Below are 25,985 nucleotides of genomic sequence, written 5' to 3'. Positions count from 1 at the left end.
TAACTGGGAGAAAAGCCAATATCTCAAACAAGCCAGAATGATAAAGCCACGATACTTGGGAGATTAAAAAAAGTGCTTTCCATGTTACCACATCAAAGGGGTCAGGAAGAGTTACCATCTCGCAGGTGAAACTGACAGTACAGAGAGGGAAAAAAACTCTGAAATGATAGATGAGCTAGCAGTCTTATCAATGTGTTATTAGGTGCAGTTACCTAAAAAAAGATTTCTACAAAAAATAACCAACCCCCTCCCCCCCCCCCCCCCCCCGTCATGCTAACACCTGAGAATGGCTATGATTAAGCATCTTCTAATGTGTAATAAAAAAAAATCTGTTACAGAAAATTGTTTGTGATTATGAAATTAAAAATATTGTATGGCCTTGTCTTTGTCATGTTAAAGGTTTAGTACTGTGATATCACAAATCAGCCCTTTAAATTAACTTTTCCATCTAGGTTTTCTTGGGGTTTTTAATGACACCACTCAAAGAAATGTTTTATTTAACGACGCACTCAACACATTTTATTTACGGTTATATGGCGTCAGACATATGGTTGAGGACCACACAGATATTGAGAGAAGAAACCTGCTGTCACCACTTCATGGCCTACCGTTTGCAATTAGCAGCAAGGGATCTTTTAATTGCGCTTCCCACAGACAGGATAGCACAAACCATGGCCTTTATTTAACCAGTTGTGGATCACTGGTCGGTGCAAGTGGTTTACACCTACCCACTGAGGCTTGCGGAAAACTCACTCAGGATTTGGAGTCGGTATCTGGATTAAAAATCCCATGCCTCGACTGGGATCCGAACCCAGTACCTACCAGCCTGTTGACCGATGGTCTAACCACGACACCACCGAGGCCGGTCGACACCACTGAGTACAATGAATTATTAATCACCGGATGTCAAACATTTGGTAATTTTGACATATAGTCTTGGAGAGGAAACCCGCTATAGTTTTCCAATAGTAGCAAGGGATCTTTTATATTCACCACATACATGATAGCACATACCACAGCTTTTGGTATACCAGTCGTGGTGCACTGCCTATAACGAGAAATAGCCCAATGGGTCCAACAATGGGAATCGATCCCAAACTGACAGCGCATCAAGTGATCGCTTTACTACTGGGCTAAGTCCCAGCCCTTTTTCATCTAGGAGTCAGATGGCACTTACTTCTATTTCTTATATAGACAGTATGAAATGTTTTAGTCACCAAATGGAAAAAAAATTGTTGCAATGTAGAGGGCTGAACATAACAGATAAAAAAAAAATTAAAAATTAAAACTTTTTGGGATATTAAAATATTAAATGCCTTTCTTTCAAACTGATTTAATCCAGAATACCAAACACATAAAATATTTAGTATACAACATATTACACATACAAATTTAAATACACTATATGAAATATAGCCTTTTTCCACCCATTCACATGTCAACATACCTTTAAAAAAGATAAATATGTTTCAATGTATTATTAGCAGGTATGGTAGTTCACTGACAGATTGTGGTAGCTACTTTAATTAAACCACAAATACATAATACTTCAGTGCTGGGTGGACAAAAAACAGATACAAAACCAACAAAAACATCAGGTTTTTCTCAGTGGATCATTTTCATAGAATATCTCACTTAGTAACATGTTTAATTACAACTCTTCATTCTTTCAAAACTGGTGCTTTCATTTCCAAAATATAATGTTCATTGTGTAGAGAAATTTATGTGTATCACTTTTATAATGTATGTATATATATATCATTAGCAACAGCATCAAATGTTTTGAAGAAAGCTTCTAACAAAAGAAAGAAAATATGTAAAGATGAATTTCATTATTTAAATTTTGAAACATATGGGCTACCTCAGTGAAGTCTGTTTAGAAATGTCAGTGCTTTCCTTTTTCAAAACTAAGGACAATGTGATTTAAAGAAACCAACCACAAGAGTGGTGTTTCCAACTGACAACACACACTAGTGAAATTATATAGTGTATTAATACATATTATTTCATTTCAACTTATTTTCGTGCTTATATCCAATTAAGGTTCAAACACGCTGTCCTGGGCACACACCTCAGCTATCTGTGCTGTCTGTCCAGGACAGTGGGTTAGTGATTAGTTGTTAGTGGTTAGTGAGAGAAAAGTCAGTGCAGTGGTCTTACACCTACCCATTGAGTCGTTAAAACTTGCTCTGGGTGGGAGCCGGTACTGGGCTGCGAACACAGTACCTACCAGCCTTATGTCCAATGGCCGGTACATTATTTACCTTTTAAATCATAATATATCTGTATATTGGTAAAACCGTGCAGCTCTACTTTTCACATTACCTAGCTATGGTAATTTAATTTTTGCAACAATACTTTAAATATAAAATAAGTTAGACGACAATCTTTAGTCATATAAAGGCTATTTTCCTGTTAACAAGAAACCGTCTTTATTTTCCCTATGAAAATATGTTCCCACCACTGATGATCCACCGGAAAACCCTGACTAACAAAATCAAATGACACATATGTTACAGTAATAATTGAAACGTAAAATTCAAAATGGCCGACACGGCAAAGTAAAAAGACGCCACTCATGCAGCATGCGCATGCATACCTTCACACAGATCAGTAAGCGAGTTGGAAAGAGGGACTTTCTTCAAGCCACACTCGGGTGCAGACAGCCTGTTAGTGGCAGGGTCGGAGGGCTTCAAAAGTTCGTACATGTGTACCCGCGAGTCGTCATGGGCATAGTGTTTGTCCAGTGTGTTGTGGTTCACGCGGTGACGGTGCATCTCTTCTTCGATCCGCATCTGTTCCATGCCGTTAGTCTGTGAAAATTTTAGTGGTGGTTTTTTTAATATTTAAAATTTATAAAGTTATACCCCTCTACATGGGCTGTGTGTTTATATGTGAGAGACTGGAATAAAGTCTGTCGTAAAAAAAACTAATTTCTGTAATATTATCATTGAAAGTTGAAGCAAATCAATAAATTGCTCAAAATGAAATAGCATTTTAATTTTTTTTACCGTCAACGGACAACCACCAATGTACAGTTTGCATGTTCAAGCAGTTTTTCACTTGTCAGCACAAACACACAAGTGCTTATTTACAAGACTAAGACAAAACATGTCCATTTAATTCCATCAAAATCACTGGATAGAATTTGAAGTAAATAAGTAAGCCAGAGTATTTTTTCCAGGACAACTATAGATCTTTAAATATTACTGTATAACATTGCTGCCTAATTTACTACAGCAGGGCTCACCCTGTACATGGCCAAATTAGCCAACTGCTAATTATTATTAAAAGTGGCTACAACATTTAATTTTTGGCTAATAAAATATTCCTTAAATTAACCACATTTTAATACTTTTCAAGGAAATACTCAACATACATGTACATATCTAAAAATTGGCTAAACCAAAATTTGTTCCAGTGTAAGCCCTGCAACAGACTGTTTTACAGCAAAAAATAGATGGTGGTATTTACTGAGAAGTGCAATTAACTCCAGCATCATACCTCTAATATAGCTTCTTTCAAGTCATCTATGAACTTCTGTCTGTCGTGGTCGTTCCTGGCATTGAAGGTCATCAACACCTTGCCATCAATGCTGCTGGTCAGCTGAACACCGAACTGGTAATCTGAAACAAACGATGAAACATTCTCTCAACATCAACGAAACATTCTCTCAACATCAACGGCAGTTTGGCTTTGGTCATCACCAAGAACCATTATCAACAATGTGCCTTACACAATTCAATTATTCTTTAAAAAAAACAAAAAAACTTTCAGTCACTGATAAAAACATGAGTAACACCAAAAACATTAAAGTCAGTGAACCAGTTTTAGTTAAAAAGTTAAATTTTATTTTGTTTAATGACACCTCTAGAGCACATTAATCATCAGTTATTGGATGTCAAACATTTCAGATGTACATACTTTTTGAATTTCTGTTTCCCATAAAATGCATTCTGAGCTACTAAGATGATGGCCAGAAACATTAAATTTGCCAAAACTGACAATTTCAGCAAGACATTACAAGTAATGTGTCATTTAATGGTTAATAAGACCGGTCTCAGTGGCGTAGTGGTTAGGCCATCGGTTTACAGGCTGGTAGATACTGGGTTCGGATCCCAGTCGAGGCGTGGGATTTTTAATCCAGATACCGACTCCAAATCCTGAGTGAGTGCTCCGCAATGCTCAATGGGTAGGTGTAAACCACTTGCACCGACCAGTGATCCATAACTGGTTAAACAAAGGCCATGGTTTGTGCTATCCTGCCTGTGGGAAGTGCAAATAAAAGATCCCTTGCTGCTAATCGGAAAGAGTAGCCCATGTAGTGGCGACAGCGGGTTTCCTCTCAAAATCTGTGTGGTCTGACGCCACATAACCATAAATAAAATGTGTTGAGTGTGTCATTAAATAAAACATTTCTTTCTTTTTGAATGGTTAATAAAGATGTAAAAACCAAACTATTTTACACTGCTTAATAATTTGGGTCAACGCTTTTAACTTATGGCAAAGAGTAACTATTGGGCATTTACAATGAAAATCATTTTGCTATTCATGTTTTAATTAACAAACATTCTAATTAACCTTACTACTGAAATCCACAACCAGTGTTCCTCAAATTATTATTAAATTTTTTTTTTAACACAACTGGATATCTATCCAGAAGTGAACACAATATTTAAATTCAAAACATTATAACTCAAAAATAACATTATGCATGTATTATAAATTCAAAGCAAACAAGGTTAGGTTAAGACTGAATATAAACACAAGTTCTTTTGAAGTTAGTAACACTGACTGATTTCATGGTAAATAAAAGTTTACATTTTGATAAATAATTAATGTAAAAATAACTGCTAGATGTATGTGAGTTTACAAACATCAAAATTCTAATCTATAATCTATATCTTGTTGCTAACGTATATAATGAATAATTAATGCACATATAACTGGTAGTCATCTAATCTATATATCTATAGTTTGTTGATTACATGGTGCTGGTTCTAAGGAATGGAGTTAATTCACTCAGGTTCTGGCAGCTGCTGTGTGGGAGTTACAAGTGGGATAAACAAAACCAGAAGTGAGGGTATTGATTATTTGTCTTGTCTGTCCCAGAAATCCACAGAACACACCTTATTTGTTGTTTCACAGTAATGGAATCTTGTCAAGACATAAGTGGATTATAGGAAATCACTGACCTAGAGTTTTAGTGCAAATTGAATTGCCTCTTGTTTTATTAGTTTTATACTTTTTATTTTATTTTATAAAAATTCAAATTATTAAAAATTTTGATAGTTTTGGTGATCAGTTAAGACTAAATTTTGGTTCTGTTTTAAGGTCACTCCAACCAGTGCACCACGACTGGTACATCAAAGGCCGTGGTATGTGCTATCCTGTCTGTGGGATGGTGCATATAAAAGATCCCTTGCTGCCAATCGAAAAGAGTAGCCCATGAAGTGGTGACAGCAGGTTTCCTCCTTCAATATCTGTGTGGTCCTTAACCATATGTCTGATGCCATATAACCATAAATAAAATGTATTGAGTACGTCGTTAAATAAAACATTTCCTGTTTTACGGTATACAAAATCTATGTGTCAATTTTTTCTTTTAAATTACACTTTAATAATAGCATGACAAAGCCTCGTTTAATGGATACAGTAAAGTCTACTCAAATGTTAAAGAGATAACTCTAATATTCTCTGAAATCATCAACTATAGTATCACAAACAAAATACTTACGTGAAGTTTCAAACAGGAATACTTGCATGCCACACAAGGTCGCAGATTTTTTTAAAGCATATGTTATACCAGTTTTCTTCTTGCTAAATATCTTTGTGACCTGCAACATGAGATTCAGATGTGGTTTTAAATCATCATATTCATAACTTAATTCTTTTTAAATATTTATCAAAAATTTATTTTCATAAAACAATCTTGCATTCCATAGAATGTTAGCCTTTTTCCCTCCATTTTATACAACACACACACATATATACTGAAAAGCATTACGTTCTGGTTTAATCTGCTGGAATAAATGCCCTAGCAATGTTTTCCAGAATATCTTTCTTAGCAAGTCTTATATATTCACATGCCAATTACACCAAAAACAGCTATCTACCTGTTTAATATACCACTGGTTGTCATTTGTGTGCTAAATATAGGCAATTAACATAACAAATGAAGCTTGTTTGAAATGTTTTGTCATAAAATTAAACTAGTGTTTTCCCTAGCTTGTTTTAGCATGGTGCAGCACCACGTCTCAATAGCCTAGCCCCAAAAGTGTTTGGTCTACCATGCCTTGCCTAATTTCTAGGGAAATCACTATAAACAATACGTGTATACATATTAGCACTATAAATATTTTGGAGACATACCCTGCTCTAGATGGGTTTTTAAAATTGTTTTTTAATTATTATTATTAATATTATTTTTAATAAGCAAACTCTCCAATATGTATTAGTTCATTATTTTTGGTTAGGACTTTACTGAAGAATGTTTTACAAAACTTGTTTCAAGTCCACTAGTCTGACTAAAAGTCATTTTGAGAAGAAAAAAACAATGTTTAAATTTTATCTTTAACTGCATGTAGTTACCGCTGGTTTATTTCAACCATGCAAATTTGTTTACCACTGTACATGTAGCCTTACACAATGTATCAAAACAAGTCATATTTGTGGCCATCTCCATTTTCTTTTACCAATTTGGGACTTGAATTCTGTAAAACACTTTGGGCCAAATTCCCAACACCTGTTTTTGCCTTACACATGTTTAACCATGAGCTTTGTAAACTTTGCTTTTATTACCAATAACATGGTATGTTATGTATGATAAAGCACTTCAAATTTGTTTGAAATTACAATATAAGATCCCCAGAAGCTCTCAAAATGTTCCCAGTACTGGGTGGTTATGTGCGAGTAGGTCTGCTTTCTAGTATGATAACTACTGATCCATAACCCAGTCTAGCGTCATGCTCATAAAGAACACAGGCTGCAAATCATGCATAAAATTAACTTTTATCTTAATGCACATAAATCGTAAGTAGCAATGACAATTAATGGTATTTTTAGACAAGCTCTATTGATCGAGAAGTTAGAAGAATCGTTTACTTTAGCGGAACACTTTAACTAAATAGTATTGACAGAGTGGCAAATACTATTGATCAGGCAGTTTGCCTGCGAATTTGCAACACATCTAACAATCAATGCTCATTGAAGACTGACAGATTCCTACAAAACTGCATGTACACAGTGTGCAATAGCTGCAGATTGCAGGGAACAAGAACACAGCAATACTGTCAATTTTAGGAAGAAATCTAGGAGGGATCTATTCTAGTCATATAAATAAATTTCTATTATATTCATTTAAGGATTGTCTGTTATTTCTTTTACGTTCATTGGGCAAACTGTTGGCAGATGATTTCTTTTGTTCAAACCCAGATGAACGTAAAAGAAATGATAGACAATACTTATACTTAAATTTTAATCATACTTGCTAAGAATAACACTAAAATTTCATACTTTATTTTGAATTATTTTTGGTTCATAAACGATAACGCTCAATAAGACAACGTGCCCATATAAAAATGACGTCATCAGATATGACATTCCCTTGTGACGTAATGTTTATGTTCATCGAGAAACGAACAAACTCCAGTTGCTAAGTGTGGACCAATGGGATGAAGTTATGTTGTAATGAATTATTACAATTTAAAGCTATCCCATTGGTGCAGCCGTAGCACCACAAGTTTGTCCATTTCTTGACGTAAAACGTGAAAAACAAAGTCATCAGGGAACACATATCCAATGACACCACTTGATTATTGGTATTTTGTCTTAACTTTCAACAACATTACATTACTTTTGCATTGGACAGCAAGGTCGTAAACTTGCTTGAGTTTAGTGAATTAGGTCTCTGGACCTGAAGCTTAAACTTTAACATTCTAGAATTAATCTTGGCCCTGTAGAATTAGTCTAGACCTGTAATTCCTCAATGGGATGCTGTGGCACCATAATATGGTCTTGTGGACATTCTCAAGAGGTGCTACAGCAGTTTAAATTGATGTGGCCATAAATGAAACCACACACAGTAGGCATTTTTATGAATGTTAACTCTGAGCTATCATATATTTTCTTGAAGCAATTACAATAACAGATAATGAGGAAGGGTGTCACAGACAAATGGCCAAAAATAAATACAATTCCACCTTTGAAAAGATTATATAAAATTCAATTTGTTTTTACTAAATAAACTAAAGGCTCATTACATATTCTAATTCTTCAGCTGGCTACTGTGAATTTGATTATTAGGCAAGTGATCTCGTCATCTCGCTAAAGTGATAATCAATTCAAAAACCACCAGGTAGGCGGATACCATGTACTATATAATAATTTAATATTAAAAACTAGTTTTAAAAAAAAGCAGGTTTACAATAATAGCAAACATTTACCAAAATCAAGTCATTGAACAGGAAAACTTCTCTCTGATGAAGTCCAATCTTCTCCTTCCTATTGGGGTCGTGTACTTCGTAAAGTCGGCAGTAACACACTAACCGTCTCCAAGGTAACGTCAGTTGCTGGAAAAATTAAATTGTCATTAATCTAATGTTATTTCACCGGTGCATGTACATGCAACTTCAAATTGTGTTACCTAATTTAGCTTTTTTTGTCTTGTGTAATCTAGACTTTAAACCAAAACAAAACAAGATGGAAAAAAAAAAAAGACATTAAAAAGAAAGAAAAACCTTTAAAAAAAACTTTACTTTATGTACTGTAAATATCTGGTTGATAAGCAATTGTAAAAAGATGCATGCAGATGTTTACTAGTACATTAAAATAAATTGTAACCAATGTTATTAATGTTCCTTTTAAAAAAAGAAAAGAAAAGGTGTATGACCTTAAGCAATACAAAATATCAGATAGCAATGGCAGTAAGTTAGAAGTATGTTTGTGTGTGTGTGTGTGTGGGGGGGGGGGGGGGAGAGAGGGACTAAACCCCAGTTTACACTTAAATTTCTTAGTCTACTTTATAATTACTTAAATCCAATTTTAATTGGTGTATGTACCTTTAACTCATGAAAACTTAATGACATTCTCAAAGATTCTTCTTATTATTATTACCACTCAAATGCTGCACTTAACACATCATACTGACATACAGTAAGCATACGAGATCATGAGGCTTCCATATGGTGGCAGTCATGTAAATCATCCATCAAATGATTTAGAATTAATTATTTCTTTTACTCCGAACTACCTTTTAATAATGTAAACAAGGGCACAAGGCTGAGGGCAAACTATGGGGGTTTCTGCTCTGAGACAGCTATGAAAACACAATAAGCCGTTTTCTCTCTCAAAAAAACCTAGGAATTCCAGTTCATTAAAGGTGGACATTCTGTATCATGATTTCTGTTTTCCTCAATATGATTATAACGCTATCACACTTAGACACAGCTTGTAAACATATGCAGAGTCTGGTGAAGGTCACACATTTAAAAACAACTACTACCAATTATTATTGTGAATAAGATATAGCTGCCTAATCTAAATAGACTTCCTCTATAATCCAAAAATCTCAGTGTAACAAAATTACATTACACAGTTAACCTCATTAATATAAACAAGAGTACCGGTGAGGTACATGATACGCCCGTTAGGAGTTTGATGGGAAAACCATAGACATTAATGAATATGTTACGGGTATGTATAATTCACCAAACAAGATTTTTCTATGATGTTCAGAATATAGATAATTATTTGATTTATTTCTATCACAGTGACCTAGTAATTGTATGTGACACACCACCATCCCAAGTTGTTCCTACATGCAAGGTTTGATGGTCCTGTATGCATCTGTATGCAAGATATGATCCGGACAACGAATTTACTGTTATGTGCAGTAGACCGTGAAAAGTAGGTCACAGTGACCTAGTAATAGTACGCGAGTTGTTCCTACACATGATGTTTGATTCACTTTGAGCAGCTACAAAAACATTTGGACAACCAAAAACACACTGGATATGACATGTGTCCAGGCACATGCTATAATGACTACAAAGTTAGGAAGTCCCATTAATATAAAAAGGTTTTAACAATTAAAGCACTAATAATGTCTGTCCCTAGCTAAATTGGAACTTTACACAACGCAGAACCTCCTCAGAGAATTGCCTTTCCAATCCGGTAATAAACATACTAGGAATAATGCATCAGTATTATACAGTAAAATGGTTTACATATATCTTTCACTATAAAAATGCCAAATGTATTCTCTTCATTAAAACCAGAGTAGTTTAGTTATTAGTAAGATGTATTAACACCCATTATAGAATAATCATCTGTCAGTGTTATGTTTATGACAATAATATGCAATGTTTTCACACGTAACTATAGATACAGCATGTACACTGCAGTTTAGGCCACACAGAAGACAAGCCTGTATTTGTGTTGCGTGTGCGTTTCACCCTCAGTCAAGCTTTTAGTACTATTACAAAGTGCCAGTATATCTATGATATGTCATGACAACATTTATATTATTCAACAATTTGTTTTTTAATTTTACAGCTTGCATTTGTTATAGAATTTAACTCAAAACTGAAAATCGTCCGAAACCAAATACTATTTTCAGTGTGTTTTTAACAACAAACTGCGAAAAATGCACTGAAGCACATCACAGCCTGCATCCAGATGTCATACTTTGGCTTGGCAGGGAAGCAGACATTTTTCTCGATCCCTGCGACGGTGTTGGGATTCACCTGGCTGGGTTGCAGTCCACGGTGCAGCATTGCACACGGAACAATGTGACAGGTCAGTCAACACACCCATGTGAAGCAAACACTACAAATTACTCATGCCAGAAATAAAACAATGGTAGGCTTTATCAACTGTTTTTTTCTGTTAGATTTCTTGTTGGGTTTTTTTTTGTTGATTTTTGGTTTTGATGTTTTTTACCCAATGTAAAGAGTTTTCTGGACATTTTGTTGAGTAGAATAACAACCAAAGTAAGAATAACCCATCAAGGTCTGGCAAATCAGACTGGTCTGCTTAATACAGAAGATTTTTGTCAATTACAATTTCAATAGCAGCAGCAAACAGGACAATAAATACTAATAACAGTGAGTATATTAAATTAGTTTTCATGCATTCACAGTAAATGAGATATGCATAGATCTGTGGTTGAACAAGCTCCTGTTAAATCAAATTTACTTTTCTCCACCTGTGCTTGGCCAACAAAACAAAACAGAAACATACCTTGTTTTTTCCATAACCAATTGATCAAAAATGGAACCACAGAAATTGCTTTATGGTCCATAAGGTTTTTTTTTTTAAAGAAAGTTATTTCATGTATTTTAAACTTTCTTTCACAGATTAGAAAATGTCTGTGTACTACCCCAAGTGGCTTTGGGCAACCTGTTCTGAGATCGGACTATATTTCCTTGTCGTGTTAGTATTTGTCACTGACCTTAAAAATGACTTTGGGTTGTTGAGCTCTAACAAAGAAAGTGCACAATTATTACAAAATGGTGTCCTTCCTGCCCCTTCCTGCCCTTTACTAACAGTGGCCGATGTTTTAAAAATATGACTTAATGTACTAATCTACAAACTGACAATGTGTGGTCAACTTACAGGTTTCTTGCCCACGATGGACTGCTCTACTTTGGCAACTTGACTAACATGATCGACTCCTGGTCGGAACTCTTGTGCCTTGATTCGGTCGTAAATCCCTTGTAGTAAGTCTCGGTCAAGATCCTGGCCATCATCAATTCCTGTAAATATATTAACAATAAAGTTAAGACAAATGAATGAATGAATGAATGAATGAATGTTTAACGACACCCCAGTACAAAAATACATATCAGCTATTGGGTGTCACAAATGTTAAGTATATGAACATATTTATATACACTCATGTAAAACCACAGTGTAAGGAATGATCAACACACTAAACATTAGTTTGCATTTGTTTTCAAGTTGACAAGGCTTAATTTTCACCAGGTATGTGGGATGGGTCATGAACAGAATTAAAATGAAAAGACCATAAAATGGTACATAACTACTATTTCAGGAAAAACAGGCCCAAATGCCACCTCTATTAAGAAGCAACCTGTCTTAAAAGGAAGGAAATGTTTTATTTAACGACGCACTCAATACATTTTATTTACGGTTATATGGCGTCAGACATATGGTTAAGGACCACACAGATATTGAGGGAGGAAACCCGCTGTCGACACTTCATGGGCTACTCTTTTCGATTAGCAGCAAGGGATCTTTTACATGCACAATCCCATAGATAGGATAGCACATACCACAGCCTTTGATGTAGCAGTTGTGCCTGTCTTAAAGGACCATCTAAATATGTCAAAACATTGTATATATTTTTGTAGAAAGAGATTTACAAGTACATTAAAGAGATAATTGTCCTAAAAGGTCATTTTTAAACTATTCCCTTAGATTGATTGCACATTGTTTACTTAGGTTACAACCTACAAATTCATGAATTTGTGCGTTGTCTACAGTTAGATTTTCAAACTTAACACACTAACCATGTATACTAAATGGAATTTTGTTTATTTATTGCATAAAATTAGATCAACTATTATTTTATATATGATTATAAAATAATAAATGTTAGTGTTGATAAAATAACATCAATGCAATTATCAAAACGATGATAACAAAAAAAGAAGAAAAAAAGAGTCTTATCCTAGATGTAATCAGAGCCCATGAATATTTGTGCCTTCTATTTCTGTATCAAGATATCCGATCATGTTTTCACGAAGTGTTTCCACCAAATACCCCAGTGTGAGACCACATCACCTCCAGCACCTTGGTATACTAATAAAGTTAAACCTGTACCAGATTACTGCAAGACAATACACTGTGGTAGGTGCTCATACAATGCAAACTTTCCACACGCACTGACCAAAAAAAAAAAGGTTACACGCTTGGAAAAACAAACAAATAGGCCACTGCGGGTGACTTGGTGGGAGCTATTTTTTACTAAGAAAATAGAGATTTTCTTTTAACAATTTAAGCACGACAACAAGATATGCTTGGACACCGTCGGCGTTAAACAAAAACTTTACTCCCCTCAGAGGGTTTTGCAAGGAAAGCTTTAGTACAAACAGAAAGATGATGAAGACTTTGGCACAAACTGTGGTTTTGTGGGCACACCTGACAGAGATGTGCAAAAGCGGCACGTGCAGGTGTAAGCACCTTGAGCATGAAGTTACTTCCCAACCCATGTCCCTCTGCCAGAGTGTGAAAGGTAAATAAAACAAATGCTTTCATTCCTGTAGTAGCTGGGGCACCCTCCTGGGTTTATTGACAGCCGTTTCATCAGTTGGTAAAGAACTAATTGGCCTCATAAAATACTACTTTCCTCACACATCCATTAAGATTATCATCAGCAAATAAAAGTAATTAGCTTTTGCCATTTTTTTTTTTTGAAAGGTTCATTCAAATTGAAGCAGGTAATTATTACACTTACAACGAACATGCATAGAACAAACTACTGCATAGAATGAACTGATTGTAAAGTCCTGTTTTATCTCCCTATATATTAATGACCAACTTATGCAAATGTGTACAATGAACTACTGCTACAACAAACTAACTATCCAGGGCTCACACTGAAACAAATTTAGGTTTAGCCAATTTGTAGATATGTACATGTATGTTGAGTATTTCCTTGAAAAGTATTAAAATGTGCTTAATTTAAGGAATATTTTATTGGCCAAAAACTAAATGTTGTAGCCACTTTTAATAAAAATTAGCAATTGGCTAATTTGGTCATGTACAGGGTGAGCCCTGCTATCATGGTCCCTTCCGGTTTGTTACAAGAGTACTTTACTGTATGTGACAAAATGTAGATTTAACAATTAAACTCCAGCTTTTATAAAAGGCAGAATAAACGTGTTTCCTCAAAATAGCCTACTGTATGTGACAAAATGTAGGTTTAACAATTAAACTCCAGCTTTTATAAAAGGCAGAATAAACGTGTTTCCTCAAAATAGCTACTGTATGTGACAAAATGTAGGTTTAACAATTAAACTCCAGCTTTTATAAAAGGCAGAATAAACGTGTTTCCTCAAAATAGCTTACTGTATGTGACAAAAAGTAGGTTTAACAATTAAACTCCAGCTTTTATAAAAGGCAGAATAAACGTGTTTCCTCAAAATAGCCTACTGTATGTGACAAAATGTAGGTTTAACAATTAAACTCCAGCTTTTATAAAAGGCAGAATAAACGTGTTTCCTCAAAATAGCCACAAAAATAATTTGACACTTCAAATATTGGCCAGTATGTAACATTTTAAAGTATCCCAATATAATTATCTTCTGAAAATATTATAAACAATTCTTGACAAACATCCTTTTGGTGTTTAAATGAAAGTGTTTGAAGAAAGCTTGTGTTCATTACCGGCAAGTCACCCGATACGTCTAACGTAACACACGCATGCTGAGAACATTTCATAAACTTAAAAAAGGATTCTGAATGAAAGGACCATACATGCTCTGAAAATTAAGCTTTAACAAATTCAAGGAAATGTACACCAGAAGCTTCTGTGGATTTTTTTCCCTTGAAAAGTAACATCATATTTTAATGTATTTTAAGTCAAAATAATGAAAATAAACAAAAACTAATTTTTAAAGAAAAAAAAAAAAATCTGATGAACAGTGCTTCACAGGAGGAGATACAGCTTGGACCCAGGGCTTCTAAAATGTTAGTTATCAAGTCCACTAGCCATGGGATCAGTGATTTAAAAAATTTACTAGCCATGATTAAAAATTCACTAGCCCTCCTTTAAAGTAAACACAATTTTACTAACAGTAAGAATCGGATATGTCACCTAAAGAGGGAGATAAAGCTTAAAAACTCAAAGATTTTATTTATTTATTTTTATTATTGTTTGTTTTGGGGGGTTTTTTTGTGGGTTTTTTTTTTTGTTTTTTTTTGGGTTTTGAGGGGCTTTGGGTGGGGTGGGGGGGGGTTTGGGGGGGGGGAAGAGTAGATATTCATATTTACAAAAAAAAAAAAATACATCATTCGACAACTCCTTCTTTTTACTAGCCATCTGGCATGGTGATAGTAGTTATTTACTAGCCCAACATGGAATATCACTACCATGGGAATGGGGCTACCATAATCTAGAAACCCTGCAATGTACCTAACTTTTTCTTGTTTAAAAGGGATCTGATGTATGTTCAACAACAACCCACTAACAATCATCATGTACCCATTAGTATTAAAATTTACCTAATGGTACAGAATACAGGAAAGAGCCTTTGAAAAACCATGCAGTCATCAAACTAAATCTTGCTTTACTTATGTCAAAATTTCAAACACATGAACTAAATCCCACTGCCCTTTCTGTTAAATGAAATGTTCATGTCCTTTAAGATGTAAACAGATCCACACGGGTACAATACAATTCAAAAGGTTTTAATACTGAATCAAAAGAATGGGGAAAACTTAAAAGTTACAGTGTATCTAATTGTGCTGCTAATCCTCATATATCAAAGAGACACTCCAACTACTAAACTAAATCTTTTCAAGTTTTTGTAGCCTTTAGTGTTTAGATCTGCTTATTACTATAAATTTACATTGATTTATCATTACTCAAGAAGATGTAATGTAGGAGAAAGGCAAGGATTGGACTGCTAGGTTTAATTGTACTGTGGGCATCATCAAAGTGATACTCCAACGTTCTGTGCTAAATCCCCTTTCCACTCCCTGCAGGCTTTTGGCTTTACATCCACTTACTATTGATCTGTGTGGATTTAATATTATTCAAGAGACTTCAAAATGACAAAACGACTGCAATAAATGTTAGCAGTTTCTCGAAACACTGTCAATTAAGGTCTATGGACTTTTATAAATAAACTACAATTTCTGACACACAATTCTGTAGGGAAAAACTGTGATACTGATAGAACTGGTCTGGGTTTAGTCAGACAGAGAAGGAAAACATCGACTAGACTGGTTTTCACCTTTTAAACAGAATGAGCAAGTTATTAGGGTTACATTGGGGCTACTCATACTGAATGCAGGCTAGTACTACAAAGTTTGGTTTAGAATATTCAGCTACCCATCGACCACTGATATTTTTTGTTGTTTTGTTCTTGTAGTTTCTTTTTCATTATTGTCTATTTAACCCTCTTTTTTTAATGATGGGGTGTCATTCAACAGTAATTCATTCTTTATTTAAAGACACCTACAGTGAAACAGCTGCTTATTTCCACAATGACTAACACAAATAATACAAAGCACATGGACAATGTTTGATACATGTAGTTCCTTCTCTTTCACTGAGCTTGCAGTCATAAGCAGAAGATAAACATAAACACAGGTGGTGTGTTCATCAGTGCATGTGTTCAGTGTAGCAAGAGGGCCTCCAAGAGAAATGATCCTCGGTAAACAAATCATCAAGCCGACTTCCGCATTTTCAGCATGTGTGCACTGCATGGCGCCGTGGTGCACATGCAGGACTTTTACAGTGCACATGCACAGCCAATGTCAGCACTCTCAGCATCCACAACTTCAGTAAACAGGAACAACACTGCCAATTATATGATTCAATAACAGAAGAAAAAAAGAGATATTTGTTTAATATCCCCAGGACAGTATATGGTTTCACTTTAAGGTGTAAAAAATATGGACAGCCAATGTTAGTAAACTCTCAAAACCAACGACTTCAATAAACATGAACCATTCCATGAGCCAATTGCATGAAACAATCACAGATGAAAAAACCCAAACACAGATGAAAAAAAGAAGAAGAAGTATTTGTTTAATATCCCCGGGACAGTATACAGTTTGAACAATGACTTAACGGTGAACAATGACTTAAAGGTGCCAATGTTAGTACTCTCTCAACCAAGACTTTGATAAACAGGAACCATACTGCCAAATGCATAATGCAATCACAGAAAAATAATGAGATATATTTGTTTAATATCCTCGGGCAAGTACATGGTTTTAAGAATTACTTTAAGGTGTCAAAAATATGGACAGCCAATGTTTGCACTCTAACAACCAAGACTTCGATAAAAAGGAACCACGCTGCCAAAGACTTGATGCAATCACAGAAAAGAAAAGAGATATTTTCCCAATAACCTTGGTATAGGGTTTGAACAATGACTTTAAAGTGTCAAACATGGCAACTGCAAAGAAATGCTGTAGAATAGTTGTTATTTTGTGTGTGTGTGTGGGGGGGGGGGGGGGGGGGTTTGGGGGGGGGGATGGTTGTGGGGAGTTTTCTCTACACTAGGGACCTAGCTGTTTGCCTTTGTAGGTAATGTGAAAAACCTTTCGAGATTCCAGCTATTTTCTCCTTAAATTCTGCTGAGATTATATTTCACTTAATCACCAGTCTACAGATGAGTGGTCAAGAAATGCCTTGTTCATTAGGGCGGAATTCAAAGTATTAAATATCTAATGCTAACTGTAACTTGAGGCACATGCAGATTCTGTATGGTTATCTTTTTTCATTAATGATACTGATATTGACTGCAACCAAAGCCACCACCCAGAATACATCTCTGTATTGTACACTGACATAACTACTTTAATAGTGAATTACATTTGGTCTGAGATACCATATGCTCCCTTATTTCTTTCTATCAGTATATATTGGTCATACTCCTTAACTTTTTATTTTTAACATCAAGTGCTTATACCTGAAATGCCTGTAGGTTCTGAAATGATTTTTTTTCCTTTGTTATTTGTCTCGTGGCATGTATAAATTCAATACCAACTACATACATTGATAAGCAAGACGAAGCAGTTTAGTATTAAATCAATCTTCCATTAACCCATCCCACAATAAATGTTTCCGTTTATTTCACGGTAAAACACTATCACTTACATCTTAGGTTTCAGAATCAGCTATAACGCACCTGGATGAAGGCTAATAGAGTAAACAAACAAAACCATCTAGTAGCTGGCGACTCCTTGTATATCTTATTTCAAGTAACAGGTGTGAACAAAACAACCAATTTCCCTCCCTTTCCTAATACATGTATTTGTGATTATGTGTATGATTTGAAGCAATAATTGTTTTTTTGTTTTTTTTACCTACACAGCAATCAAAATAGCTGTAAATTGCTTTCTGTTTAACAATATTACAACCACCATTTTGATTTGATTTGATTCTTTTCTTTTCTTGGTGGTGTTATTTTTCAAATTAGCTCAAATGTTTTAATGTTAAACATTATTAGGACTATTCAAGCATTTTAACATGTATTTTTAAAGTCTGATAAAAAGCTCAATAATCAACTTATCCAACAAATAATTATTCAAAAACAAAATTAAAAAGACAAGATTTGGAACATATTTCAGAATTTTAACATGCACTGCAAAAATTTACATTTAAATCTCAATAATTGAAAAAAAAGTAGAAAAAAGAAGAAAAAGAAGCATAAAATAAAATAACCAAAGTATGCTCAATTACAATACAACTTCACCCATTAACCTTCAGTCCAAGTCATACTAAAAACACAGGACATGTTCTACACATTTTTATGTTTGACTGGTTTACAATCGTTGTTTTCTTTTCTAGCAACAGTTGACGTGCGGTGGACAGGGTCGGTCAGTACACGGTAAAGTCGTAAATGTAGGCACTCGGACAAGCGCAGCTTTATGGCATGCAGATAGCAGCGTCATTAATTATTGATTACTGACCCCGAGCTGCCATAACTCAATTAATATTGTATACAGGTCCGCAGAACAGAATAATCCTATTTGGGCGTGCACAGATGTTATAATGGTGCCTCCCTATTGATTTTTAAAATGTCCATCGATTTGGTGAATATTTCCTTATTTAGTTCAGCAGTAAACAAATAATAATGAGTTTGTTTATATAAACTTAAAGACAAATAACAATAATACATCTGTTTATATTACAGTATATTCCATAAATAAACATTCATTAACAAGTCACTATACATTTGCTTATAAAATTAATTAAAACTTGCTTAATAACACAGCAATTGACTTGTTTACAGCTTGAAAACAAGAGAAGTAATAAACAAGGTGTAACGTTAGGATAGACGTCTTATTGCTGTCTTTTATTGCTGGTATAATCATCAGTAAACAAATTCTTGTCGGGTATTTAGAGAGGCTGGTTTACAATTTAAATGAAAAAGACTGTGGGCCGACTTTAAGAAGCCTGTTTTTCTTAAACACAGGTGTTTAAGCATTGTAAATGTATGTAGTTACACGCTCTTAATACAAAAACAGACTTTGTAAATTCGGCCCTATTTGTTTAACAACACCTCTGAACATTTGTATCTGCATCTATTTGATGTAACATATGGTCTTCTTAAAAAAAGGAATCTTTTATATGCATGTTCCCGAAGACAAGACAGTACATACCACAGCCTTTCATGTGTAAGTCATGGTCAATTGATTGGGATTGGGAAAACATCAGTCCACTAAGGATGACTGATCCTATACAACTGATTGTGCTTCCGGCAAGTGCTCTACCACTGAGCTATATCTCAGTTCCTATTGCACTAAAATAAAAAGGATTCAAAAGAATTAAGTATTCATAATGGCATCATTTTGTTAACAGATCCATCATTTAAACAAGTAATGGACACGTCAACAAGATGCCATTATGATCTTAAAACATGTCTCTCGATTGATGTACATGCAGCTTGATGGACGTTTCCATATTTCTTCTGCATCAACATAAGTTCTCTATTTCTCCAATTAAGCCTTGTTAATATGGCAAGAGCTTAGATTGCTTGCTGTCAAATTGAAAACAGTGGCTTTGATGGTGGCAATGACTTTCTCCTCTCATCCTCCATCACAGATTTAACATCTAACCCACTTGATTTAAAACATACTGGGTTGTGGTTAAACATGTTTCTTTTCTCGACACCCACAGGACAAATATAAACACCAGCCATTGCTAATGTATGGAAACACTGATTTATTACAGCAAGATATGTGAAACAAGAGTCTACGAATTAACTAAGTTACACCCATTGTGTGCAGTTTCTTTTCCTTTCATCCTGTATGGATTTGCAATGGCTTCTCCTCCACGCAGTTCCCAACACTTGAGTTGAGGTGAACCACGTGTGTTTATTGACATGGTCAACTCTTGATGAATTCCACTTCAACCTAGTGGATGTTTTCCTGTCTGCCCTATTAGCCATTATCAGACTGAACATTTATGTAAAATATCTGCAATACATATGCAGTAAAGATTATTTAGCCAGAATACAGCTACAATGATTTTTTTATCTGGCATGAAATGAATACAGAAAATGTTTTCGAAAAACAATCCAATGAACCTTTATTTGGCTAATTAGTTTTAATTCTATATAATAATGATGTTCTGAGACTTTAGTTCAATATTACACAACAGTATTACACAACAGATGTCTGTTAAATATAAGATTTCTCTAGACAATATGTATATATGCATTTATTATAGTAGTATAGTACTTAGTATACATGTATTTTCTTTTCCAGTGTTTCAATGTATTGCTGAGGGCCTAGTGGAAGATTAGCTTGTGCTAAACCTGTCACCCTCATTAAATAAAAGTTATTATTATTATTATTATTATTTAAGACACCTGCTTGCCTCTCATGTAGTTGTTACACGGCAACGACCATGACATTTGAAATAGGAAGCAGTAATTTTCAGGTGTTACTGCTAATATGGATGCTGCTTATTTTTCATGGTTACAAAGATACACCTCACTGTTCTCAGTATTTATATAGCTTCCTACTTCTCAAACAGTGCCACACTTTTAAACCTTGTTAATACATGTATTTTATATCCATGGTGTCTGAATTGGTTGCCTGTTCTCAGCATATATACATAGCTTCCTACTTCTCAAACAGTGCCACACTTTTAAACCTTGTTAATACATGTATTTTATATGCATGGTGTCTGAATTGGTTGCCTGTTCTCAGCATATATACATAGCTTCCTACTTCTCAAACAGTGCCACACTTTTAAACCTTGTTAATACATGTATTTTATATGCATGGTGTCTGAATTGGTTGCCTGTTCTCAGCATATATATATAGCTTCCTACTTCTCAAACAGTGCCACACTTTTAAACCTTGTTAATACATGTATTTTATACGCATGGTGTCTGAATTGGTTGCCTGTTCTCAGCATATATACATAGCTTCCTACTTCTCAAACAGTGCCACACTTTTAAACCTTGTTAATACATGTATTTTATATGCATGGTGTCTGAATTGGTTGCCTGTTCTCAGCATATATACATAGCTTCCTACTTCTCAAACAGTGCCACACTTTTAAACCTTGTTAATACATGTATTTTATATGCATGGTGTCTGAATTGGTTGCCTGTTCTCAGCATATATACATAGCTTCCTACTTCTCAAACAGTGCCACACTTTTAAACCTTGTTAATACATGTATTTTATATGCATGGTGTCTGAATTGGTTGCCTGTTCTCAGCATATATACATAGCTTCCTACTTCTCAAACAGTGCCACACTTTTAAACCTTGTTAATACATGTATTTTATATGCATGGTGTCTGAATTGGTTGCCTGTTCTCAGCATATATACATAGCTTCCTACTTCTCAAACAGTGCCACACTTTTAAACCTTGTTAATACATGTATTTTATATGCATGGTGTCTGAATTGGTTGCCTGTTCTCAGCATATATACATAGCTTCCTACTTCTCAAACAGTGCCACACTTTTAAACCTTGTTAATACATGTATTTTATATGCATGGTGTCTGAATTGGTTGCCTGTTCTCAGCATATATATATAGCTTCCTACTTCTCAAACAGTGCCACACTTTTAAACCTTGTTAATACATGTATTTTATATGCATGGTGTCTGAATTGGTTGCCTGTTCTCAGAATATATACATACCTTCCTACTTCTCAAACAGTGCCACACTTTTAAACCTTGTTAATACATGTATTTTATATGCATGGTGTCTGAATTGGTTGCCTGTTCTCAGCATATATACATAGCTTCCTACTTCTCAAACAGTGCCACACTTTTAAACCTTGTTAATACATGTATTTTATATGCATGGTGTCTGAATTGGTTGCCTGTTCTCAGCATATATACATAGCTTCCTACTTCTCAAACAGTGCCACACTTTTAAACCTTGTTAATACATGTATTTTATATGCATGGTGTCTGAATTGGTTGCCTGTTCTCAGCATATATACATAGCTTCCTACTTCTCAAACAGTGCCACACTTTTAAACCTTGTTAATACATGTATTTTATATGCATGGTGTCTGAATTGGTTGCCTGTTCTCAGCATATATACATAGCTTCCTACTTCTCAAACAGTGCCACACTTTTAAACCTTGTTAATACATGTATTTTATATGCATGGTGTCTGAATTGGTTGCCTGTTCTCAGCATATATACATAGCTTCCTACTTCTCAAACAGTGCCACACTTTTAAACCTTGTTAATACATGTATTTTATATGCATGGTGTCTGAATTGGTTGCCTGTTCTCAGCATATATACATAGCTTCCTACTTCTCAAACAGTGCCACACTTTTAAACCTTGTTAATACATGTATTTTATATGCATGGTGTCTGAATTGGTTGCCTGTTCTCAGCATATATACATAGCTTCCTACTTCTCAAACAGTGCCACACTTTTAAACCTTGTTAATACATGTATTTTATATGCATGGTGTCTGAATTGGTTGCCTGTTCTCAGCATATATACATAGCTTCCTACTTCTCAAACAGTGCCACACTTTTAAACCTTGTTAATACATGTATTTTATATGCATGGTGTCTGAATTGGTTGCCTGTTCTCAGCATATATACATAGCTTCCTACTTCTCAAACAGTGCCACACTTTTAAACCTTGTTAATACATGTATTTTATATGCATGGTGTCTGAATTGGTTGCCTGTTCTCAGCATATATACATAGCTTCCTACTTCTCAAACAGTGCCACACTTTTAAACCTTGTTAATACATGTATTTTATATGCATGGTGTCTGAATTGGTTGCCTGTTCTCAGAATATATACATAGCTTCCTACTTCTCAAACAGTGCCACACTTTTAAACCTTGTTAATACATGTATTTTATATGCATGGTGTCTGAATTGGTTGCCTGTTCTCAGCATATATACATAGCTTCCTACTTCTCAAACAGTGCCACACTTTTAAACCTTGTTAATACATGTATTTTATATGCATGGTGTCTGAATTGGTTGCCTGTTCTCAGCATATATACATAGCTTCCTACTTCTCAAACAGTGCCACACTTTTAAACCTTGTTAATACATGTATTTTATATGCATGGTGTCTGAATTGGTTGCCTGTTCTCAGCATATATACATAGCTTCCTACTTCTCAAACAGTGCCACACTTTTAAACCTTGTTAATACATGTATTTTATATGCATGGTGTCTGAATTGGTTGCCTGTTCTCAGCATATATACATAGCTTCCTACTTCTCAAACAGTGCCACACTTTTAAACCTTGTTAATACATGTATTTTATATGCATGGTGTCTGAATTGGTTGCCTGTTCTCAGAATATATACATAGCTTCCTACTTCTCAAACTGTGTCATATTTTTAAACCTTGTTAATGCATGTATTTTATATGCATGGTGTCTGAATTGGTTGACTGCTCAGAATATATACATAGCTTCCTACATCTCAAACAGTGTCATATTTTCAAACCTAGATGATAACATGTATTTTATATGCATGGTGTCTAAATGCCTATGTGGAAGCTGCCACCAGCAAATAAAATCTTAATCTATCTTCTGTAACATCCAGTTGTGATAGAACAGTCCAACAACTAAGACAATTACCTTCTCCATACATAACAGAAGCACGACAAGATTGGTTTCATTGATTCTAGGATAACCACTGACCTAAACTGACAGCAAACTGGTGATCTTTCACATTCCAGAGCAGTTTTTGACACCTGAATACAGGATATGTACCATTTGCAATAATTTTCTGTTGGCCTCATGTTTGTAATAATGCCACACAAAGTTCCATGGCTTGTGACTGTAGCACTAGGTGGCTCATTGACATTATCAGATTATGCCCACAAAACACAGCCATTATAAGCCTGTCATACCCTGACCTTTTAAACAAAAACAAATCTCTAAATCTTGAAGGCTGACACTGCCAGTAGAAAGTGACATTTTGTTTGGGGACACCTGTTTAAACTGTATTGTAGCAGTACAATTATTATGCCTCCCTCCCCTCTCTTTCCCCTTTTTACAGCTAATTTTATTTTTATTTCAAATTGTTGCTAAAATTTTAATCAAAAGGCATGATGTTAAATAAATGATTAAACTTTGTTATTCAGAGACTTCGAAAGAACAGAGAGGTATTAAGAAAACTGGCATAGAAAAAACAAATATTGTTGTTTTTACAATAATAAACAGGGCAAAGCATTATCATTATCAGTGGCTAACATCATCTAAGAATAAGCTAACAAAAACATATTGTAGGTGATGTTTTGTCTGTGGACAACTAAAGTCATGAACATTATTTATAAACAAGGTCCACACAAGTATGTATGCAGTTCCTATGGCAGGGTACTCTGTGTTGAATTGCAAAACTTAAACTTGTTTTTACTGAAGTGGGTTTAAAGTTGGGTTTAAAAAAAATTCTTATGGGTGTTCCTGCCATACTATGGATGGATGGATGGATGGATGGATGGATGGATGGATGCTGACATTAATTATACTGGTACTAGTCACAGTGGTGCACAACATGCTAAAGTAATGTTCTACATTGTTTCACTGCTACCTATCATTTTATTGCACAAACTAAATAAAAATCCATGCATAATGTGTTTACCATTATGTCTGGTTTCTCATTTTGTCTGAGAACAGCATCCATCAATCACATCCCAAATTTCAACTGACAAATGGTCTGATAACCAGACACTCATCTGGACCAAAAGTCAAAGTGTTTGGTGATATTTTTCTCTTAGCACAACAGTATTATCAACACACACCTCTTAAAAAAAAAGAAAAAAAAAGAGAAAAGAAATTCCCTCCAAAAGAGCAATGTCTGTACCCAGTAATCTACCTCTGTCACAGACACATTAGGGTCAGATTGTGGTATCAATCGGACTGTCAAAACAGATCACCAACTTTGTGCTGGAGTCCAGCAGCCTGTGAGTGTTTCCTCCCACTAACAGCCAGAGCTGGTGTAGATATGAAGAGACTCCAGCACTCAGTTATCAGATCGGGCTGTCACCATATCCCAGGGGAAACCAATTAACTCGTACCACCCACAGAGAACATACACATACAATCAACAACAAGACACTCATACATCAAGATGGAAAAATTCCTGTTTAGGGACAGAACTGTTAATATTTTATGGCCATAATAACTTTAAATGATGCTATATTTGTAAGTTTAATTTCTACAAACTGTTAATATTTTATTCTACAACTTTACAAGCACATATCAGATGTACAGTACATGAACATTACGGTCTTCGTTTAACACAGTGCCAACTATTTTTCATGACTTTATATTTCAAGGGTAGTTTAACAAAATATTAATATTGTAATCCGTTACCATTTGCATTCATAAAATCATAAATAATTTTTTATATTTTTTAAATCATTGATTTAGTAATTTCATAAGAAATGTCTTGACAAAACATTTGGGAAGATTTTGTGGTACATATATTAGAAAATCAATCAATTCAACTCTTGATACAATAATATTTTGGACAGCTGCAAATGTTTTCATACAACATAAGGTTATATATTTGATTGTGACATACAATTCCAAAATAAAATGAACAATCTTTAGTGCTCAGGTTCAACCTGCATCTTTATGCCAACAGGGGCGAGACGTAGCCCAGTGGTAAAGCACTCGATTGATGCACGGTCAGTTTGGGATCGATCCCCATCAGTGGGCCCATTGGGCTATTTCTCGCTTCAGCCAGTACACCACGACTGGTACATCAAATGCCGTGGTATGTGCTATCCTGTCTATGGGATAGTGCATA

General features: G+C 34.9%; 1 protein-coding gene across 4 annotated transcripts in view; it reads right to left on the bottom strand.

Moving 5' to 3' along the window:
* Positions 1-25,985, bottom strand: part of LOC121368146 (IQ motif and SEC7 domain-containing protein 2-like) — a 153,281-nt gene that overhangs the window by 11,017 nt on the left and 116,279 nt on the right. For all 4 annotated transcript variants that reach the window (XM_041492741.1, XM_041492740.1, XM_041492743.1 and 1 more), the window contains exons 7-11: positions 11,617-11,756; positions 8,445-8,570; positions 5,738-5,837; positions 3,505-3,626; positions 2,600-2,813 (exon numbers count right to left, since the gene is read on the bottom strand). In XM_041492741.1, the coding sequence (XP_041348675.1) occupies positions 2,600-2,813; positions 3,505-3,626; positions 5,738-5,837; positions 8,445-8,570; positions 11,617-11,756 (702 nt within the window). The remainder of the gene's footprint in view (positions 1-2,599; positions 2,814-3,504; positions 3,627-5,737; positions 5,838-8,444; positions 8,571-11,616; positions 11,757-25,985) is intronic.

Source organism: Gigantopelta aegis, chromosome 3 (genome assembly GCF_016097555.1).
Source record: "Gigantopelta aegis isolate Gae_Host chromosome 3, Gae_host_genome, whole genome shotgun sequence".
Taxonomy (NCBI): domain Eukaryota; kingdom Metazoa; phylum Mollusca; class Gastropoda; order Neomphalida; family Peltospiridae; genus Gigantopelta; species Gigantopelta aegis.
This window is presented reverse-complemented; position numbering and strand designations above follow the sequence as displayed.